The sequence below is a fragment of the Pholcus phalangioides genome, unplaced genomic scaffold, assembly GCF_987345545.1.
Source record: "Pholcus phalangioides strain wild (caught in Gottingen) unplaced genomic scaffold, Ppha-v1.0 ptg000042l_1, whole genome shotgun sequence".
Classification (NCBI taxonomy): Eukaryota; Metazoa; Arthropoda; class Arachnida; order Araneae; family Pholcidae; genus Pholcus; species Pholcus phalangioides.
Genome location: NW_028301628.1, coordinates 25,326,904 through 25,346,815, shown reverse-complemented (window position 1 = coordinate 25,346,815; position 19,912 = coordinate 25,326,904). Strand labels below are relative to the sequence as shown.

Here is a 19,912-nt window from a genome sequence, read left to right as displayed (position 1 = left end):
ATGGTGATTAATCGGATCTTGAAGATTTAATAGCCAAAAAAAATCAGATTATATTAGCAGGGCCGGAACTTGAGGAAGGGGGGCAACTGCCCCAGACGGTAAAATTTATGGGGCGGCGATTTTTTTTTAGGTGGGAACAAAGAACACCGTTATAAAATTATCGAATTTTAAAGTTGGGGGGGGGGGCAGCAAAATAATGTTTGTCCCGGGTGGCACTAATCCTAGTTACGTCCCTGATGTTAGTGATAATATCCTAACCGAGCCTTTACAATTTTATTCCCAAGTGACACACTAACACGTATGATAATTCATAATTGAACCTTTTTAGATTTGCAACCAAAGTGGCAATTACACCAATGATATCATGTATACGAAATATTGATTAATGTGATGTGATAATACCAAAATCAGGCCTTATTTTCACCCAAGGGACGCTGAATTGCACTCAAGTGATATTTCATTAGCGGACCTTTAGGATTTGGCACTGAAGCGAGAATTACCCCATTGAGAAGTCATAATCGGACAAGTACGATTTAGCACCCAAGAGCCGCTAGTCATATAGAAATCAGTTTGTGGTACTTAGAGATAAAGCACCAAAGATGAGTTTACACTAATTACGTGCTTGAACCTAAATTAGAATTATTCTTATTGTTTGTATGATAAATTGTTCCTTTTTTTTACGGTAACTGTTAAAAGATAGAAAAAATATTTAAAAAAATTATGTTTTTTCTCTTTTAAATTAGTTTTTCTGCGAGAAAAAATGATTTATCTGAATCTTGTTAAATATCTAAACAAGTGTCGATCGTGTTCTCGATAGATGTCGCGCGTGCAAGGACATGTGACATCCAATTAACCAATTAGGGTCGATTTAGATCACTTAACCTAGTTAATCATTACATGAGTTGTAATCGGGATTAAAACGAGAGGTTTTTTGGTTTTTTTTTTTAAGTAGAACGTGTATAAAACGGAAAATGCTATCACGCGAGACTTGAATCAAGTTCAAGAGGTAAAGGAGAAGCTCAATTAGGAAAACGGCTGAGGCACAATTCTTGGGTTCTTACCACGAAAAAACGCACACACATATGCGGAAGTGAAGGGGTTTTCTATTACTATTATCATTATTGTTATCGCTTTTTTCCCCCCTGAAATTATTCGACCTAAGTCGCAAAAAAATTTGTCAAGTTTGCGTATTTATCTCCTCATTATACATGGTAATATACCGTATAAAATAACGAGTTATAATCGGTTAAATCAAAGATTAACGACTTTATAGATAACGCTAGGCATAGAGCTATATACTTCTTATATTATCTAGAAAAATTTCTAGAACTTCAATGTTTTAATAATTTGATGCCCAATTTGTGAATATAAACTATTTCCCCCCCAAAAAATGAATTTTAATTTTTAGCATTATTTTCGGAAACATTTAAAAAGAAAATGACTTCAATGTAAACGAAATATTTAAAAAGGAAAAGTGAAATTTAAAAAAATGAGATATTTAAAAATATTCAATCGTTTTAGTATTTTTTTAACTCTTCCATTAATTCTGAATTCTTATTTTTTCTTGAAAATTCTTATTTTTTCTTGAATTCTTATTTTTTCTTATTTTTTTTCTTGAAATCACGAAAAATGTAACAAAATATTTTACAAAAAAATTTACGAAAAAGATCATGGAAATCTTAAATTTTATAAAACAAACAAAAATCCATGAAAATAATTATGAAGGGGTAAAAAATGAGTCATGCGAAAAATGAAGAAAAGATTATGAAGAATCATTAAGGAAAAAATATTTTGGGGGGGAAAGTAATTTATTTTTTTATTCATTTTTTCTAGAAAATTTAAAGTTTTGAAAAAAATGAACAAAAAAAAAAATCGTTTTTATCGAAGAACCTGTATTTATGAAGGAACCATTTATTGTCTGCAGTGCTTGTTGTTCCGAAGATCGGCACCCTTATGAACGAGGCGCGAAACCGCGGTTGGGGTTACCACTGTCTTTATTAACAATTTTTTGCCACAATTTCCTAAATACTTCGTGGCACCATTCGTTGATCTCATGCGACGTCAATCTGCCGCAGCACCCCGTTCGAGAATCCCCACCCCAGTTAGTAATTGAGGACGCATTTTGATACTTTTAACCATGGTTTGGTGAGTTTTTTCTCGGTTGTTATTCGATGTCTCTTTCAACGTCGTTTCGGGAACTTGGTTCGCACAATGGACCCTCTTTCGCTTTTTTTTATTGTATGGGGAAATCGTCATTGGAGTGTATCATAGCCTACGCCGGACGGGTATTCATCAAATGTGAATTGAAAAATACCCGATGGGGGGGGGGGGGAGGAGAGAATAAACCCGCTCTTTTACCAGGGTGAGCAAAAATATCGTACCCATAATACTTCGACATTATTTTGGGGTCCCCACATTGTTGAGTATAATTTCCCTTTGAAGTTACAAACCAATCAACCAATGGAGGTCGGGGAGAAGATTTTAATCAAATATCTACGATGATGGAGGATCACATTACCTGAGTCTCCGATAAAATATTTTTGCACATTATCCATTTAATTGGATATACATTTTGTGCGTGTACCAATACGAAAGGGTGTCCTGGATGGATGAACGTCCTTAATGGCACGCAGCCACCATCTGCTGCCAACAGCAAGGCACATCTATTGGCCGGAGCGAGACTTGCCATTGGCCGTCTATCATGCTAGAGCTCTCTTGACATCATAACGGGTGAAGTGATTTTTCTGGGACCCCCCACTCTACCCGGCTACCTTCTTTCCCTCGAAAACTATAATCAGTGCCGTCTCAACGCATGGGCCCACCCGAGCACGGCCTCGGGGCCACAAAGTGCAGAAGGGTCCTCTTGAGATCTGGTTAAAATTTTCCAGAGTAATGTAAATTGGTATGCAGGTATTTCTAGCCAGGCAAGTGTTTCAGAGAAATCATTTTACCCGAGGCCACGATGTTCTTAAGATGGTCCTGACTGTAATCAGATCTCAACATTGAAGAGGGCCCCTTCAGCACTTAAGGTTTCCTGGTCCGTGCTCGAGTGGCCCTGGCACTACTTCATGTCACGTGTGATGTAAGATTGGTTTTTATTTATTTATTTTTTGTCAATCGGGCCTATATCAGCATTTTCTCTACATTCTGTAGCTGAGCCCGTAGGTTAAGGATCTATGGCGAGTAACCAGATTTTTCAATGGCTTGTATATACCCTAATTACATGGTAAAAACGAAAAATAGAATACCGTCCCCCTCGGGGTAGAAATCTACTATCATGTAGGGGAGGGGTGAGAAATAAATTTCTATGGTACATCGTAAGAAAACGCAATTGTTTCTTGAATTATCTAATCAGAGCTGTTAAATTCTTGAGCAGGGCCTCCGTGAGCCAGGAACTTTTTGTGGGTCTTTTCGCTGGCTTCACAGGTTTTCTTGTAAATTGGTAACCTTGCAAAAATATGATTGATTTGGGGTATTCAAGATAGAGTATCGTCTTAACTCATGCGCCCTGGGGGTCGGGGGGGGGGGGTTTCAAGTGCATAAGAGCAGGACTGTCTTAAGAGCATCATGCCCCCCCCCCCAAGTGATTTTTCTGAAGCTCTCTCCCTACCTTTAAAATTCCCGAAAATTTCAACCAGTTCTCATTTTTGGGAGGCTCCTCTTCTCTTGAGGGGCCCCAGGGCCGTGCCTGGTGATCCCACCATGCGTTACGACGGCAGTGCATAAGGGGGTCTCGTGATAATCTAATTTTGTGTATGGTTCTCCAGAGAAAGCATAGAAATTTAGCAACTGGTATTTCCAGCTAATTAGATGCCCCAAAATATATCTTTGCCCGGGGGCCCATGGTGCTTCTAAGACACCCCTGGCACCGTTAGCTTCCTTATTAGGGTTGCGGGAGACGAAGAGCACCTACAGATCATCTCTAACCTATGCATGAACTGAAAATAACATGATGTGAATTTTTAAATGGGACTATTTCATCGCAGTAATAAGAAGTAGTTGAGCCGCCTGCATCATTGAGATAACAAAATTTCCGAGTTGGTGATAATTAAAGTTAATTGGCGTCGTTTTACGCACTCTGCTCTGTTAGCCTGCGGCAGTGAAGGGGTTAGTCTAACTCATAATTAATTATGATCACAGATAAGTGTTAATCACCATAACATTTGAAGTCCGCGACTCATAATGAGGTCCGCACACCCCCATATCTCGTTTATACACAAACGTCCACCGACTCCCTTCTTTACGTGTAATCTCTAATAAGTCGCAGCATCTTGCTTGCTTGATGGAGGATGCCAAATTGGCACGGAACCAAATCCGCATCAGCACGCGGCCTATACGTTTGACAAGTAACAAAACAGCGGGGGAAAAAAATAAATAAAAGTTCCTAGGTCGCATAGGGGGTGATCTTTCGAATAGATAACGTCTTTCTTGTTATGAATAAATGCATCAATGCCCTACACACACCACCCACGCTATGATATAAATACATCTCTACTTAAAAATTGGATAAAATCCAATTTTTTATTTTTTAAATTTTTAAGAATTTTTCAAATTCGTATACATCACGAATAAATTGAACATCGGACCGGCCTAATCCTACAGTTGAACTCGGTTATAACGACACCTTGGTTATAACATCCATAATTGGTGATTTTAACAAATTTCCGTAGAGAATAAATATAAATGTCTTGTTTATAACATCAATGAAAACTCGCCGACCTCGGATATAACGACATATACAATTTATATATTAATTCATCGTTGCGTATAATATTTATTATAGCGTTATAACATGAAAAACTTTTCGTAATTTTTCGGTTCTTGACTTGTTTTATAAAAAAGGCCCACACTTTTTTTCAACGTTTTTCTTTGTTTCATAAACCCTTACTTAAATCAGGGATAAAAATAATTTGATAATTCATGGATTAGATTATGGTAATTATGACTGTAACTGAATATTAATCTTACTCATTTGCTGTTATTCATTGCCGGCGTAACGCCACGGTACGGCCCGAGCGGCGGGCCTCTATTGCGTCATGAAAATTATATTTGGTGAAATTTTTGACAGTGAGTATTCATCTTGGTAAGCAGGTATTCCTAGCCAGGTGGGGGGAGGAGGGCATAAAAAAATCACTTTTCTCGGGGGCCCGTGATGCTGTTTAGACGGCCCTGGCCATGTTTAATTTTTTTCCCCGTGAAATACATTTTAAATCGCCGCAGACTTGCTCCCGAAGTTGGCCACTTCGTGAACTGACCAATCCAGTTGACCCAACCAATGTCCGAAATTCAGGCTTTCGCCGACCCTCATACTTATATATATATATATATATATATATGGATCACAAAAATATCGATTTTCAAATTCCTTTGATTGTAGGATTGCCATAGCTAAGCATAATAATTATGGTTAGCTATGGCTAATTAATTATAAATGGCCATAAATATCACAAAAATAAAAAATACGCCAACGGGGCGATGACCCCGAACCACGGGGATCGATATATTGGAGCCGGCCAAAACCCGACGGAAGCCCGAACTTAGAACATTGGCCGGGGTGAACTGGGCTGGCGAGTTCGTGAAGCGGCCGACTTCGGGCTTTGGCAGTAACATTTATGAGGAACAAATGATGTTTTGCCGAAAGTTGAAAAATTTTTTAGCGGGACTCGGCAATGTGTGTCCCGTATTTATGTGATCCCAATTTCCAATATTTTTACTGATCAAATATGGTTACTTTAATTAAACAACAACTTCATACGCATTATTTGATTGCATCTGATTATACATATTTTTGAAACTTGAAAGGTCTTGAAAACGTCGACCTTGATTGTATCGACACCTCGGTTATGACGAAAAAATTTCGCGAAATCTTCGATATCATTATAACAGAGTTTGACTGTATATTTGGAATAAATTGAATATCTCAGGCCTAATCCGTAAGACTCAGCATAAATTTGAAGGACACACGGAGAATATACAACTTAATGCCTGATGACCTTCTCTTACGTGTATGTAGGAAAGAAACCTTGGCATGTGCCCTGTTTAATTTCCTAGGTGTATTTATAGTAATTGGCACGTGGGCATCGGTTCCGCAGCCCTGACCACACATATAGCTGTGTTGACCCTTCTCTATCCCTCTCTACCAGTCTGGTATAACCTTCAGTGGTCTTCAATGGACCGTTACCTTATCGCTCATTAGTTTTCGGCTCGCGCGCGAGCCGCTATCCCGCCTCCCCCCCCCCCCCTCGTTCTTACCAATGACATCATCGCAGAAACCATCTACCATATTAGCTATAAATAATTCAAAATATCTTTAAAAATTTAATTTTGTTTTTGATTTTGAATAGCAATGTTTTTGGTAGGTTTTTGTAATGGAAGAATCAGTGGAGAACTATGTAGAGAATCATCGATTGGACACTAGGGTGGCTTACAGAGATTTATCCCTGAGGCCCTGGAGGATTGAACTAATTCCTTTTTTGATCGTTTACACCAGGGTGCTTCACCCTTTTTGAATTTGCAGGCCAAAAGCAATTATATTAGGCCCGATGGCCAACAGGTCATACTGCAGTATCTAGATTCACTGGTGTTTTAATGGAGGATGAAACCCAGGGTTCCGAGTCAAACGGGGGCCTCAAAATTATTAGAGAGTTTTGTTTTTTCAGAAATTATTATTTTTTATTAAATATCAATTTTCATAAGTACTGAAATCGCTTTTTCATCAATACTTAAATTACTATTTTATGAATTCAGAACTTATTTTTCCATTAATTCCGAAATTACTTTGTCATTAATTCCGAAATTACTTTATCATTAATTCCGAAATTACTTTATCATTAATTCCGAAATTACTTTATCATTAATTCCGAAATTACTTTATCATTAATTCCGAAATTACTTTATCATTAATTCCGAAATTACTTTATCATTAATTCCGAAATTAATCTTTATCATTAATTCCGAAATTAATCTTTATCATTAATCATTAACTTACGTTTTTATAATTGCTGAAATTACGTTTTTATAATTGCTGAAATTACTTTTTCATAAATTCTGAAACTAATTTTTCATTAATTCTGAAACTGATTTTTCTTTAATTCTGAGAAATTATATTCCATTAATTCTGAGAAATTATATTCCATTCCATTATATTCCTGAAGAAATTATTTTTTCTTTAATTCTGAAATTATTTTCCGTTAAATGTGAATTTTCATCAGTTCCGAAATTTTTTTCATTTTCCATAAATTTTCGATGATTCTGAAACTGTTTTAAAATAAAATATGAATGAAAATGAATTCTGAAATTATTATTATTTTCCTAAAATATGAATTTGCATTAATATACTGAAAATATTTCTTCCACTAATTCTGGAAATATTTTTCATTTATTATGAACTCTTTTATCAATAGCAAAATAATTTTTCCCTCCAATTGTGAAATTATTTCTTCCAATAATTCTAAATTTATTTCTCATTTTATTCTTAAATATTAGTTCTTTTTCATCAATCCTTTTTCTTTTTTTTATTTATTTTCTTTTATTTTGGCATTTCTATAAATTCTACATGCATGTAAGTCGTTTCGTCTTCAGCCCACGGCAAAAGGCTGAGGGCCACATTTGGCCTTTGGGCCATGCGTTGAAGATCCTTGTTTTGCAATGAGTTTAATAGAAGATCAAGTAGAAGTGTTCCTAAATTAGAAACTCTCACATATTTGTTGTACTTTTGCTATGTACCCCCCTATGGGCCCTGATTGCAGGAGTAGTTTCTACAACCCCCTTCCCCTTCCAGTTAATTATAGCGTCCCAGAGGCTGATATCGCCCATTTTAGGAAGCAGTGCCCCGAACAAGTTACGAAATTTCAATTGCGCATGATTCTTTTTCCTTAATAATAATTATCCGATCTTTTAATAGCGAAAAAAAAATAATTACTATTATTTATATCATGCACATTTATATGATGTATTACGATGCTATACTTGTAATTTATCATAACCAATTATACATATATAGTTTGAGAAATATGCAATTTTTGTATGTGTGTGTGTGTGGTTCAATAAAGTTCTGCCCTCGTTGGAGCATTTGTTATTGTAAAGGAATTGGTTACAATGCTAATAATGGTAATAATAATAATATTCCACAATCTTTTGTTCGGAATATAACAAGGATAACAGAGACAAGGCAAATGATAACATGGAGTCATTGACTCTAAGAGGACTCGTGCGTATGTGTGTGTTCAGTGCGTCACTTATTATGTACGTAACTCGTAAAATTACCGGCTTCTGCTGACCTCGGTTAATTGAGCCACTTCTTTTTTTTTAAGGGGCAGGAGGAAACTATAATCTTCTTATGGTCACTTTACACGAGATTTCCTCCAGAGGACCCTACATTTTTCGGGTGTTTTGATTGCTCAATAAAATGGAAATGAATTTTGTGAATGGATCGTTCCTATATACGTTCAATCTAGACCAGACCAGAATCAAAATTTTCCCCCGTGCCCAGCGCAGAAAGACTGATCGTGGGATTGCAGACGAGTTTAGAGGCATATTTTGAACAGTACTTGATTATTATTACTTATACAACTGAAATAAAACAAAAAATTCAGTGATTTATTGTGCAGGGTGTGCCCCATAAATCAGTAAATACTTAAAAAACTCATGAAAATTGAAGGAATTGGTATATTTGAATGTGTTTTACGAAAAAGTTACTTTCACGAAGGTGAACTTCATGTTTTGAACTGAAAAATATTAGTTCAAATTTTGTTGATTAGAGAATGAAAACGTTGTGCAAGCGCCAGTAACAGGGAAATTTAGGAATGAGCTGTTGGTCGTACACCCTGCATTTTGTAGGACTCTGATTTGCATATTTCTAGTGATCTTGCAGTGTCCTCTATCAACAAAAATTTAAACTATTTAAAAAAACCGTAATTGAGAATAACCTTTTCGCCTACCGCATTCAAATGCAGCAATTCCTGAAATTTTTATGAATATTTAAACTATAGCGTTTAAGAATTTATGGGATACCCTGTACATGAAATTTGGAAAAATTTTCTCATAGGTATTATAGACATTGGTACTTATGTATATTTTTTATCTCATTATAGTGACGGATAACCGAGACGTTACGGGTGTTGAAATGCAAGACGAAGAGGCCAAAAGGCAACGATATAATGGCGACCAACTTTACACGACGGTATGTATTTTCAAGCAGCTCCATTCAAAGAATCAATTTGGATTGTATTATAATTTATATTTGATCGCTTATTTGTTTTGGGTATTATGTTATGAATGAGCTTCTCTGGCATTTCAGTCAGTATGAAGAACTCAAGCGTGAATCCTTTGACAGTCACGTAGACTTGTGAGTCAATTTTGATTCAAATTTGAGCTGTGATTTTGATTCAACTTACAAGCTGATATCTCTTCAAATTACCAGATTTTTTTTTCCGAACCTGTAAGTTGATATCTGTTCAAATTAGTGGATTTCTAGACAATTTGCAAGTTGATACCTGTTCAACTTGATAGATTTTTGGTCAACTTACAAGTTGATGTCTCTTCAAATAAGCGATATTTTTGTCAACTTGCGCAACTGGCAGGTGATCGGATTAATTGATTTTTGAACAACTTGCTAGCTATCTCTCCAAATTAATCAACTTCTTATCATCACGTATAAGCTGATTTATTCGTGTATTAATAGGATATTATTTGAATTAACGATTTTCTAGTCAATTTGCAAGCCGCTCTGCGGTGCGGTCGTTTGGACATTGTGCTAGATTATCTCTCATCGTGAGAATCCTTCTTAAAACTCTGTTGGCGGCTCCGTATTGGTCGGCTGTACTTGTTTTTCTGTGGTTTTCAAACTTTGAATACCGAATGTGAGCCGGTCATCCATTTGAAAAACTCTCCGCCAAAGAACAAGAACATCTTTAATACGATACTTACATAATATGTAGGTCTAGGCATTTAACTTTTTAACTTTGACACATGGAAGACAGACGACATCACCAGTATAATACGCAGCAGCAAGTCTAAATCTAACAACATAGATACGTTGGGGCCACACATTATACACACACAGACAATGCGTTCCTGCACGAATTCGTTGGCAATTCTCCATAGGAACATCTACGAGATGCAATTACGCAGTAATAGTAGTTAAGCTGACATCTATTCAACTTGACAGATTTTTGGTCAACTCTTACAAGCTGATACCTGTTTAAGTAGGCCATTTTTTGTCAACTTTTAGGCTGATAGGTGTTCAAATCAACATGTTTCTAAACAACTTACAAGCTGATATCTGTTAACCAATTTCTGGTAAACTTGCAAGTTGATATATGTTCGAATAAGCTGACAGGTGTTCAAATTTAGTGATTCCTGAACACTTGCAAGTTATCTCTTCAAATTACTCGGTTTTGATCAACTTGAAAGCAGATATCTGCTCAAATAAGCCAATTTCTAGTAAACTTGAAAGCTACAGGTGTGAAAATCAACCGATTTCTTATAAGAAAACATTTGAAGAAATTAGAAAACTTCTTACCAAAACTTTCGAGCCGATATTTGTCAACGTTAACCAATTTCTGAGCAAATTGCAAACTGGCAAATGCTCCACTTCATCGATTTTCGGTCAACTTAGATGCTGATACATGTTCAAATAAGCCGATTTGTAGTAAATCTGCAAGTTGACAGGTGTTCAAATTAACCGATTTCTGAACAGTCGCAAGCTATCTCTTCAAACTATCTGATGTTTTTACTTTTTAGAAACCTATAAAGTTGATATCTGTTTCAAATTAGCCTATTTCGGGTCTAACTTTTGGTAGTAGTTGAATTCATCGGTTTTTGATCAACTTGCAAGCTGATATCTGTTCAAATAAGCCGATTTCTTGTCGTGTTGGGTGAATATGGATGTAATCGAATTAGAAATTAGCAACTTGTCGACTTAAGGGCTAATTCCAAAGTAACAAGTAGTCTCGATAACTTCCAGCCGCCACTTTTTATACCATAGAAGTTTATCTTGAAGTTCATTCATGTTGAACGTATGACAGTATACACAAATTGAATTTGAAGTTTCTTCACAAAGTTGTTTGAAAAAAAATAATGTAATTCACAAACATTCACAACGTAATTTCTAGATCCAGAATTTCGACTTTGGATCATAATTATACCACAATACGCAAAAATTTTAATCATCAAATACTAATTAACTAGGAAAAACATCCATCAAAATATTCATCAAAGTGTAATTTTCTCCACTTAAAATCCATAAATTAATGTATTTAAATACACACTCACCAAAAAAAACAAAAAAACATCAATCACTATTAAATACGATTTTGATGGTAGGAGAAGAAGAAAAAATCACATATAAGTTACAAGGAATTATCGTCATGTGTGGTGGACCATAAATTGCCTAAATAATCCGGCAATATAATATCTGGTAAAAAACAAATGTATGTAATCTAATATATACGTATGTACAGGTTCTCACACAATTACAGGACTCGGACCTCCCTTCCTTAAGGGTGGAGTGACAAGTCCTAAAATTACGGATCATTATTTTCCACTCAACCGCATAATTAATAGTGTATTTCCACCTCCTATTTCTATCCTATCTCTCTCTCTTTTCGAAATATCATCCAAATTACGCTTCGAATTTTTTTCCCCCCAACCATTTCCCAAAGAGAATTTGGATTCCCTTGAGAGAGAGAGAAAGAGGCAAAAAAAATCATGCTTTTTTGGATTTTTTTTTTCCGTATGTTTGTACATGTTATACTTACTTACATGTGTATGAATGAAACGTAACTACAGAAGCTGGAATCTTCCGGTTTCAGCTGAAGGGAAAACAAAAAAAAAATAAAAGAAGTGGTTCAACATGATACCGTTGAAAAAAAAAAAAATCGAGAGAGAAAAAACTCATTTAGAGGAGGAAACGCACAAAATGTACTTTGATGACTATAATAATGTAAGGTTTGTATGTTCATCACCTTCCCCTATGACTGTGACTACTTGTTCTTGTTTCTGTGCCCATGGGAAAGTCCAGTTATAAGCTCGTAGAAATTACGAGCCAGAAGAAAGTGAACTTGTCTTGATGATAGTATTTAGGATAGAAATCAATGTTTCTTGGAAGTATTTGGTATCAATTAATCGATGAAATGATTGCTCTTTTTTTGTAATATTACTACATGTATTTTTGTAACTGAAATCATTGATCAGTTTGTATGGGGTTGGTATGCACGATCAAAAAGCCCCAAAAACTATGTTCTAGTAAAAATGTCATTAAATGTATTATTTAACCATGGATTTATTTCAAATATAGTGCATATATTTTAGATCGTATGTGCTATTTTTATACCAGCGCTATGTTTTCCATATCTTCAATACTTATTTTTTAATGAAATTTTCAGGCATTTAAGAAAAAAAAATTATATCAGGACCTTGCGTGTGCATGATAAAATAGCATCAATGTAATTGGATGAAAATTTCTTCGTTTCAATCAATTTGAAATTAATTAATAATTTTGATTGCTTTAATTAAAATAAAACTGTTTAGTTCATAAAATTAAGCAAAATATTGAAATTTAATTGATCCAATCTTATCTAAAATTAAATTTGAAATTCAAAATTTAAGAAATTAAAAAAAAATCAAATTCATTTCTTTTTAAATATAGATAAAGTATTTGTGAATGGATCGCATATGTTTTTTGCCTCATTTAATGGACTGAACTGTTTTCTTTATTCCAAGTCTATTTTTGCTCAGTTACATCGATGTCATGCGATTTTATCAAGGTTTTAATAATTAATTTTTTCTCTAAATGTTTGAAAACTTGCAAAAAAAAAGTATTAAAGGCATGTAAAACTTTGTATAAGTTTAGCATAGAATATACAATCGAAAATATAAGTTTGGGAACTCTTATTTGACTCGGAGTCCAGACTTCGTTAAACATTTTCTGCATCTACGATAGGCTATGCCTGAACGATATGAATCCGATTAGTGGGGATAAGAGCTATATGCCGCATAAAAACAGTATAAACTAGTCAATATTGCCTTGATGAGCACCGTAATAGACCAGATCGGGTATCTAAAATCAATGAGTATGCTTGTGGGATTGGGGGAGGTTTGAGAAAAATATTTCTAGGCTAGTAGATGGTCGGACAAACAATTTGGAATGCTTCACCGTATCGGAAAGTCATACTAATAGGTGATATCACCCCTTGAAAGCAGTGCTCTTTCTTCACAGCATCATGGGACCCTGATAAAATGTTATTCTTGGAGTGGGGGGCGTACCTCAGCTGGGAGAATATTACTTGTGCTTACCTATTCATATACTTGGTGAGATATCTTGTCATTGCCACTCAGAGGGTTGATGGAAGCAATACCAGCTCGGACATGTTTACCTTACTATTTTTATAAAATCGTTATAATGGTGTAAAATAATTAATTGTATTTCCTTCTCGAATATACAGCAGCAGATGTGGTCGAAATGGCCGAAGCAAGAAGATCTCCAGAAATCAGCGGCCATGTTAGCAGATCTCGGTTCCCCGTCGCCGACTCTCACTAACGGTGGGCATTACACTCCCCTGCAGCAATTCACCGACCAGTCTTTCAACGCGGTGGTCAGTTCCTCTGGAGGGCCTAACGACCACCTCAAACAGCACGACCTGGTTGCATATGACGTCAACATGACGTCACACGTCCAGTCGACAGCCGTCTACTCTCCTCCACTGGGTGAGTCAATTGAAAAATTCAAAAATAATGTATTTTATTTTCAAACCAAACCACAGAGAGCAATATATTAACCAATGACTATTGGCATACATCATTGTACTCTGATGACAAATGTATCCAGATGTGGCTAGTTAATTGCACTATCAATCAAATAATTGACTACTCATTGGAGTACTCCTAACAGAAATATTATCCCCCCCCCCTTTAACAAAGAAGAATCGAAGTGAAGTCATAATCATCGTAGAAACTACATACAGTGCATAGGGTGTATCCAAATCATGTAAAAGCAAGTGCCTTAGGGAAAATGGGGCGCGAGCCCAAAAGTGTATTTAATTTTTAATCTTATTTAATTCTTGAATTGCGTTTATGAAATTGGACACTAACGAATTGTAAAATAAAAGCAAACGCCATAACATGTTTATCACAAAATATTTATGTTAAAGCCGAGGTCCGAAAGATGGTCACGTCGTGTAAATCGGACAGACTTCACATCTTGGCTTTTTCTTGAAATTGCCGACCAGGCTGGTCGACAATTTTCGGCCATGTCGACATTACTGGCCACTTCATGAAGAGCCTGGACTTTCAGTAACGTCGTAACATCTACGCATAATCACTACATAACAATACAGTCGGCCGCACTCAATTTGATATCAACGATTCCAGTTCATAATATCCGATTATGCGGGGACAATTCAACTGCCATTTTGCAGCGTTAATATGATTTGCAATTTTACAATTAAAAACTGATGAAGTATTAATAAAGTTTCTCGTGCGGATAAAACAGAAATCAAAAATGCAATGAAAATTATATCTAATTACAATGATCCAATATCTATGATTTTCACGTTTCATCGGGAAATTTAACCCCCATCCAATTGATTCAACAAAGAACAAAATGAAATAACTAAATGTACGTATTGAAGACAACTTGAATTCTTTGAGAGAGAGACCAGTACTTACACTCAATTATTATTTTTTTAATCTTAACCTAATATATAACATATTTTCCATTAATTTTTCAAATGTTTCATCCAATAAAAACGATTATGTGTAAAAGTGGTTAATGTGTATTAACAGTTGATGTGTGAATCGTAATGCCCCCCCCCCCACTTTATGCGGGGAAAAGTAGTTGAAATTATCATATTAACTGGGAAACTTGAACATTGTCTCTATGGGAGAAATTGCGGTGCCGGAGGATTTTATCCGTTTAAGCGAGGCCAACAGTATTCAAAAACAATTTCTCAAAGAATATTCCAAGTACTCACGTTTGCCCTATGACTTAACCTATAAGGAATAGGTTCTGGCCGCTTAGGACCGTAAAAAGAATGATCTAATACAAGATTTAGATTCAAATTATACATCGATAAAGTGTCTTTTTTTAACTTTTTTATAATTCAAATTTTCCTATAAATTTTTAGATATGTCATACGAAAAATGTTGAAAGCCTTATCAACAAGCATAAATACAGACATAGAACGACCAGACACGCTTAGATCGCAATTTATAATTCTCGCAAATACAGAGAGACACCCTCTAGCCAAAGATTTTTTTCTGAGCCCCTACATTAAAATAGTAAACTAAAAATTTTAAACTAAAATAATAAATCTCACCAGGCATTTTTTTTAGTTTGAAAAAAGCTGTCAGCTTCCTTCTATAGTAGAGGCAATGCAGAGCCTCAAAATTTTTTCCACTTTTTTCAGGGTCGCAAAACGCCCGAAGCCGGCTATCTATACTCATTCCACCAAAAAAAATGTGTTAATCTCAAGAATCTACGCATGTGATGTGCAGTGCCGTATGATTAGTTGCGTAACACTCTAACTGTTCCTTAAAAAAAAAAAATCTTTGAGGACGATTTTCAGTTTCCCTGAAATCCATTAAATTTCCACTATAATGTCTGAAATAAGTATTTATTTCCCCGAGGGGGAAGCTTCTCTATCTATATCATGTCACTAAACTGACTTCCTCCACTGGCTGGGCAATGCCAGAAATGGCGTCTCATCTTGAGGAAGAGGGATAAGATGGTGGAGTGTCCAGTAGAGTAGATGGTGGATAATTTTCTTTGTATGTGTCGTTGGCTATAATTCGGAACTTCCGCTGCCTTGGGCTATGGTTGGATGAACTTGAGACGAAGTAAATTCAGGTTCTTCTTCTTATTATTATTATTTCTCTTTACTATTTTCTTAATCTTCTTCTTCTTCTCTGTCATTTCCTGTCCTGTATACTTTTTCCTTCACTGTATGTATACAAGATGTGCCGGCAAGGGTCCTATTACGATTTTTTTTAGGCGCGTACACCGAAAAAAAAAATTAAAACATATATTTTTTCGTCACTGTTATCTATCTCTAGGATTGATCTTTTTTTTTTTTAGTGTAAATGTGTTAAGATCTGTTAATTGAATAACTTTCAGCTCAAGAGCGTTTTAATTAGGATTGATTCCCTTGAAAATGGATTTTTATCAATTAGCTTTTTTTTTTTTCCAATCAGAAAATAGAATTGTGTAAAGGTATATTGAAGATGATGTCACTTTCTTAACTAGAGTCTACGTTCACGTATTGCGGGGTTTAGACAAATGGGACGATATCATCATGTCTTGTACCTCGCTTAGGCAAACGGGGTGTGCACAGTGCCCCAAAACTGGCTGTCTTTTGTGTTTTATTCATGGCCCACATGCCCCCTTCCCCTGCGTACGTCTCTGCGCCCCAAACAACACTGTATGTAAAGGGTCCAAAAAATTCATATTTGCCCAGGGCTCGAAATTATGAAGAGCAGACCTTCGATATCATTTCCCTTTCAACGGGCTATCCGGGGGTGGGGGGGAATGTATGCGAAAACTGAACATGAATGGTGGAAAAAACGGGAAACCTAGTGAAGTGCAATGTTTTGGCTGTGGCAATGTGTGTTCATATACGAGAAAGTGCGTGAACTTTCCATGAATTTGCAGGAGTGTGGATGTGTCTCCTGTGTATTTCCAACGGTACGCAAGCCACCTAGTCATTTCTAGTGGGAAGCACATTTCCGGTGAGTTTATAAAAGTACGCTAGAGTCTCGTGCACATTTCTAGGGATTGACTACTCAAGATTCCTACGCATTTCTAGCGGAATGGACGCTTCCTTCAAGTATATTGAAGTATACACACTTTTCCTACATATATATCTGATAGCGAGCAAGTAAACACATATCAAGGAGATAGACAAGCTTTCTACACATTTAAAGGGGTTCGAAAGCCTCCTAGATATTTCATAAAGTGCGCAAGCAAATCCCTGTTTTCCACAGACACAAAGGGTTACTTCGCACTGGCAGTGGTACATAAGATTCCTAAGCATTTCTAAGAGTACGAGTGTCTCTTTACGCGGGAAAGCACTTCTCTAATGCGATGTTTCACAACCTAGAATAGTATTCTTATCCTTACTCTATGCAACCACTGGACCCTCATCAGTCACACTGGGCTACGAATGTGTGATTTACTTTTTTATTTTTCTCCACTCATTTCTTATAATTCTTGTGTATGACGGGGCCGTCCACTCACAAAAAAATAAAATTAAATTAACAGGGTAACAGGCTTTCAAAGGCTGAGAACCACTGCTCTAATGAATTTCGCGGAGCACACTATCCTAGTGCGCAATATAAAGGATAAATGAGCTTCAGTGAATTTCTAGGGATAAGTTAACTTCCTTCTTATTTCTCGGAATTCGAGCAAGTATATTGATGACGCAAAATTCTTTAAAATAATATTAATGTCGATTATTTGGCCACCATACTAGACACTCCTATCAGAGTTTAAGTTGCTCTTAGCTACTCCATATAGCACGAGACTATAAACCTTGGGTGGAAAAAAAAGGCCTTCACAGGAACATAAATTACTAATTTATAATCCTCAAGAGTTGAAATTTAAAGACATGTCATTTTGTCAAAGCTATATTCGTGGTCAGGAGACATATACGAGGGTAATAAATATATATATTTATTCATTTTCGTTGCCCCGAATTGATAGGTTAATCTCTTGGAAAAACGGCTTAAAACCGTGCCTAGAGAGCGTATCACTCATACGTATAAACACACATAAAACATTAGGAGCTACTTTTTTGAAGCCTTTCCTAGGCAATTTTTTTTTTTTTTATTTCTTATTTTGTTTTGGCCTAGATGCACGCCCATGCGTAAGCAGATTTTCTTTTACTTGACTTTCAAGACATTTTTTTTTAATCTGTATTTACCAGCATATTTTATCTTGGTGTACATACAGTAAATGCCTTTACGTCTTTTTTACAGTTCTCCAGAATTTTTTTTTTTTTTTGCGTGCCGTCGAATCTCACGAGCGTATTTAATATTTGTGCCGTACGCTTCAGTGAATTTCTATTAAATAAACTTTAAAAAAAAATTAAGTTTTTTTTACGTGAAATGAAAAGAGAAAAAAATAATTTAGGCCGTGCCTTGTCCAAAATATATTTAATCGTTTACTGTCGTATATGCTAACTAATAGATGTGGTGTGACATAATATCATTAAAAAAATCATTTTTTTAAGACGATTATGACGTCGTCTAGGCCTTATGATGGCCCGTTAGTCACCCATGGGTTCAAGATGATTATTTATTCTTACAGGAAATTCAAATTTTGAACATTCCTCGATGAATTATAATCTTAATTTGAAAATTTTCCATGGTGGATTATTCAGAATGAGAAAGTATATGATCCATTAATGATTTCAACTGGACTAGGATAACACCTTCTATAGCAAAAAGCCTCCGCGCGAAGCTCTGGCGTCACTGAAGTTGTCCATTTCACCTGTAGCCATTGGATATAGCAGGCCAACGTATGTGCAAAATCTTTACCTTTTTTTGCGGTATATTGAATGACTATTGGTGAAATGGACGACTTCGGTGACGTCACAAGATTAGCGTGGAGGCTTTCTGCTATGGAAGGTGTTGGTTAGGCCAAGACTTTTGGTGAGATCAGGAAATAGTTTTTAGCGGCAGCCCGACTCAATTTATTTCTAATAGATTTTCAGTGAAAAAAATAATTGAAATTTTCAATTAACGGACCCTCAATCCAGAACCCCCCGGTTTCCTGAATAAAATATGAATTTTTACGTCCCGGGTTTAAGTTCCTCTTCCACCCTTGTGCAGTCAAATATATTTCACTCCATCCTTGCTCAATCCAACTTCACAAACAATGAATAATACATATGTTACTTCCTACCCAAAAATTTGGCACCCCGTGCTATGTCGTACATGCCTAAATATGGCTCTGCCTCTAGGACATGGACTTAGGAATACAACAGTAATTCCCTTTATTTTGCTATGAATTCAGAAGGCTGTAGATCAAAACAGGCCTAGTATCTTAAGACAAAATTATTTTAAAAAAATTAACCTTAATTATTTATATCGTTTATGCAGAGCTACTTACTACCTAGATCACTGCTTGCCCCTATACCGGGATACCGAGATCTTTAGCAACTTTCACGGGCTTCCACGTCAGGATTTCTCACTGGCTCAGCAACAGCAAAATTAAAATATAGAAACACAAGGAATAATAATCAGATTCATTCCGGGTTCCCCGAGGAGGAAATGCCTTTCTTTCATTTGGGATCCCTCAAAAATTTTGGTCTAAGTTCGGGAACTTTTGGGGACCGTTATATGTAGTCTTCTTTGAGGCAGAGGTCTGCGCGGAGGAGAGGGTATGTGCATATGTTGTGCTCTAGAATACAAAAAGCAGTCAGTTTCAATGCCATGCAAATTTGTGGGCCCAGAGCACGTGCTCCGTTAGATCACTCTCCCCATCCGAGATATAGGCCTTGGGTCTAGATATATGGCATTAGAATCCTTGAGCCTGAGCTCTTTTACTGTTAAATAGCCTAATGCTAACCTAAGTTTATAAATGACTCGGGATCGCGTTCGAAATAGGTGTGAAAATAACCATATGCCTTAACACAATACGTTAATTTGATAAACAACTGTACATATGACATGATGACATATTAATAATATAATTTCAGTTTATAAATCAAAATAATTCCGAACGAAAAAATGTATTAAAGTTAATAAATTATTTAAATGCAATTAAATAATTATTTAATAACAAATTTGTTAAAAAGAGCTATCGGAGAAACGGGCCCGTTAAAGAAATGTCCCAATAATATGTTAAGGGGATAAATGGGCCTTTGCAAAAAAAAAATTGTCCACTTATTAAGAGGTGATTCCTTTACAAAGG

The 19,912-nt window shown here is 35.9% G+C and overlaps 1 protein-coding gene across 11 annotated transcripts in view; it reads left to right on the top strand.

The window, feature by feature from the left end:
• The window catches only part of LOC149064689 (uncharacterized), a 209,366-nt gene that overhangs the window by 174,582 nt on the left and 14,872 nt on the right, over nucleotides 1–19,912 (top strand). For all 11 annotated transcript variants that reach the window (XM_089255119.1, XM_089255122.1, XM_089255115.1 and 8 more), the window contains 2 exons: nucleotides 9,093–9,181; nucleotides 13,446–13,707. In XM_089255119.1, coding sequence (XP_089111245.1) covers nucleotides 9,093–9,181; nucleotides 13,446–13,707 — 351 coding nt within the window. The remainder of the gene's footprint in view (nucleotides 1–9,092; nucleotides 9,182–13,445; nucleotides 13,708–19,912) is intronic.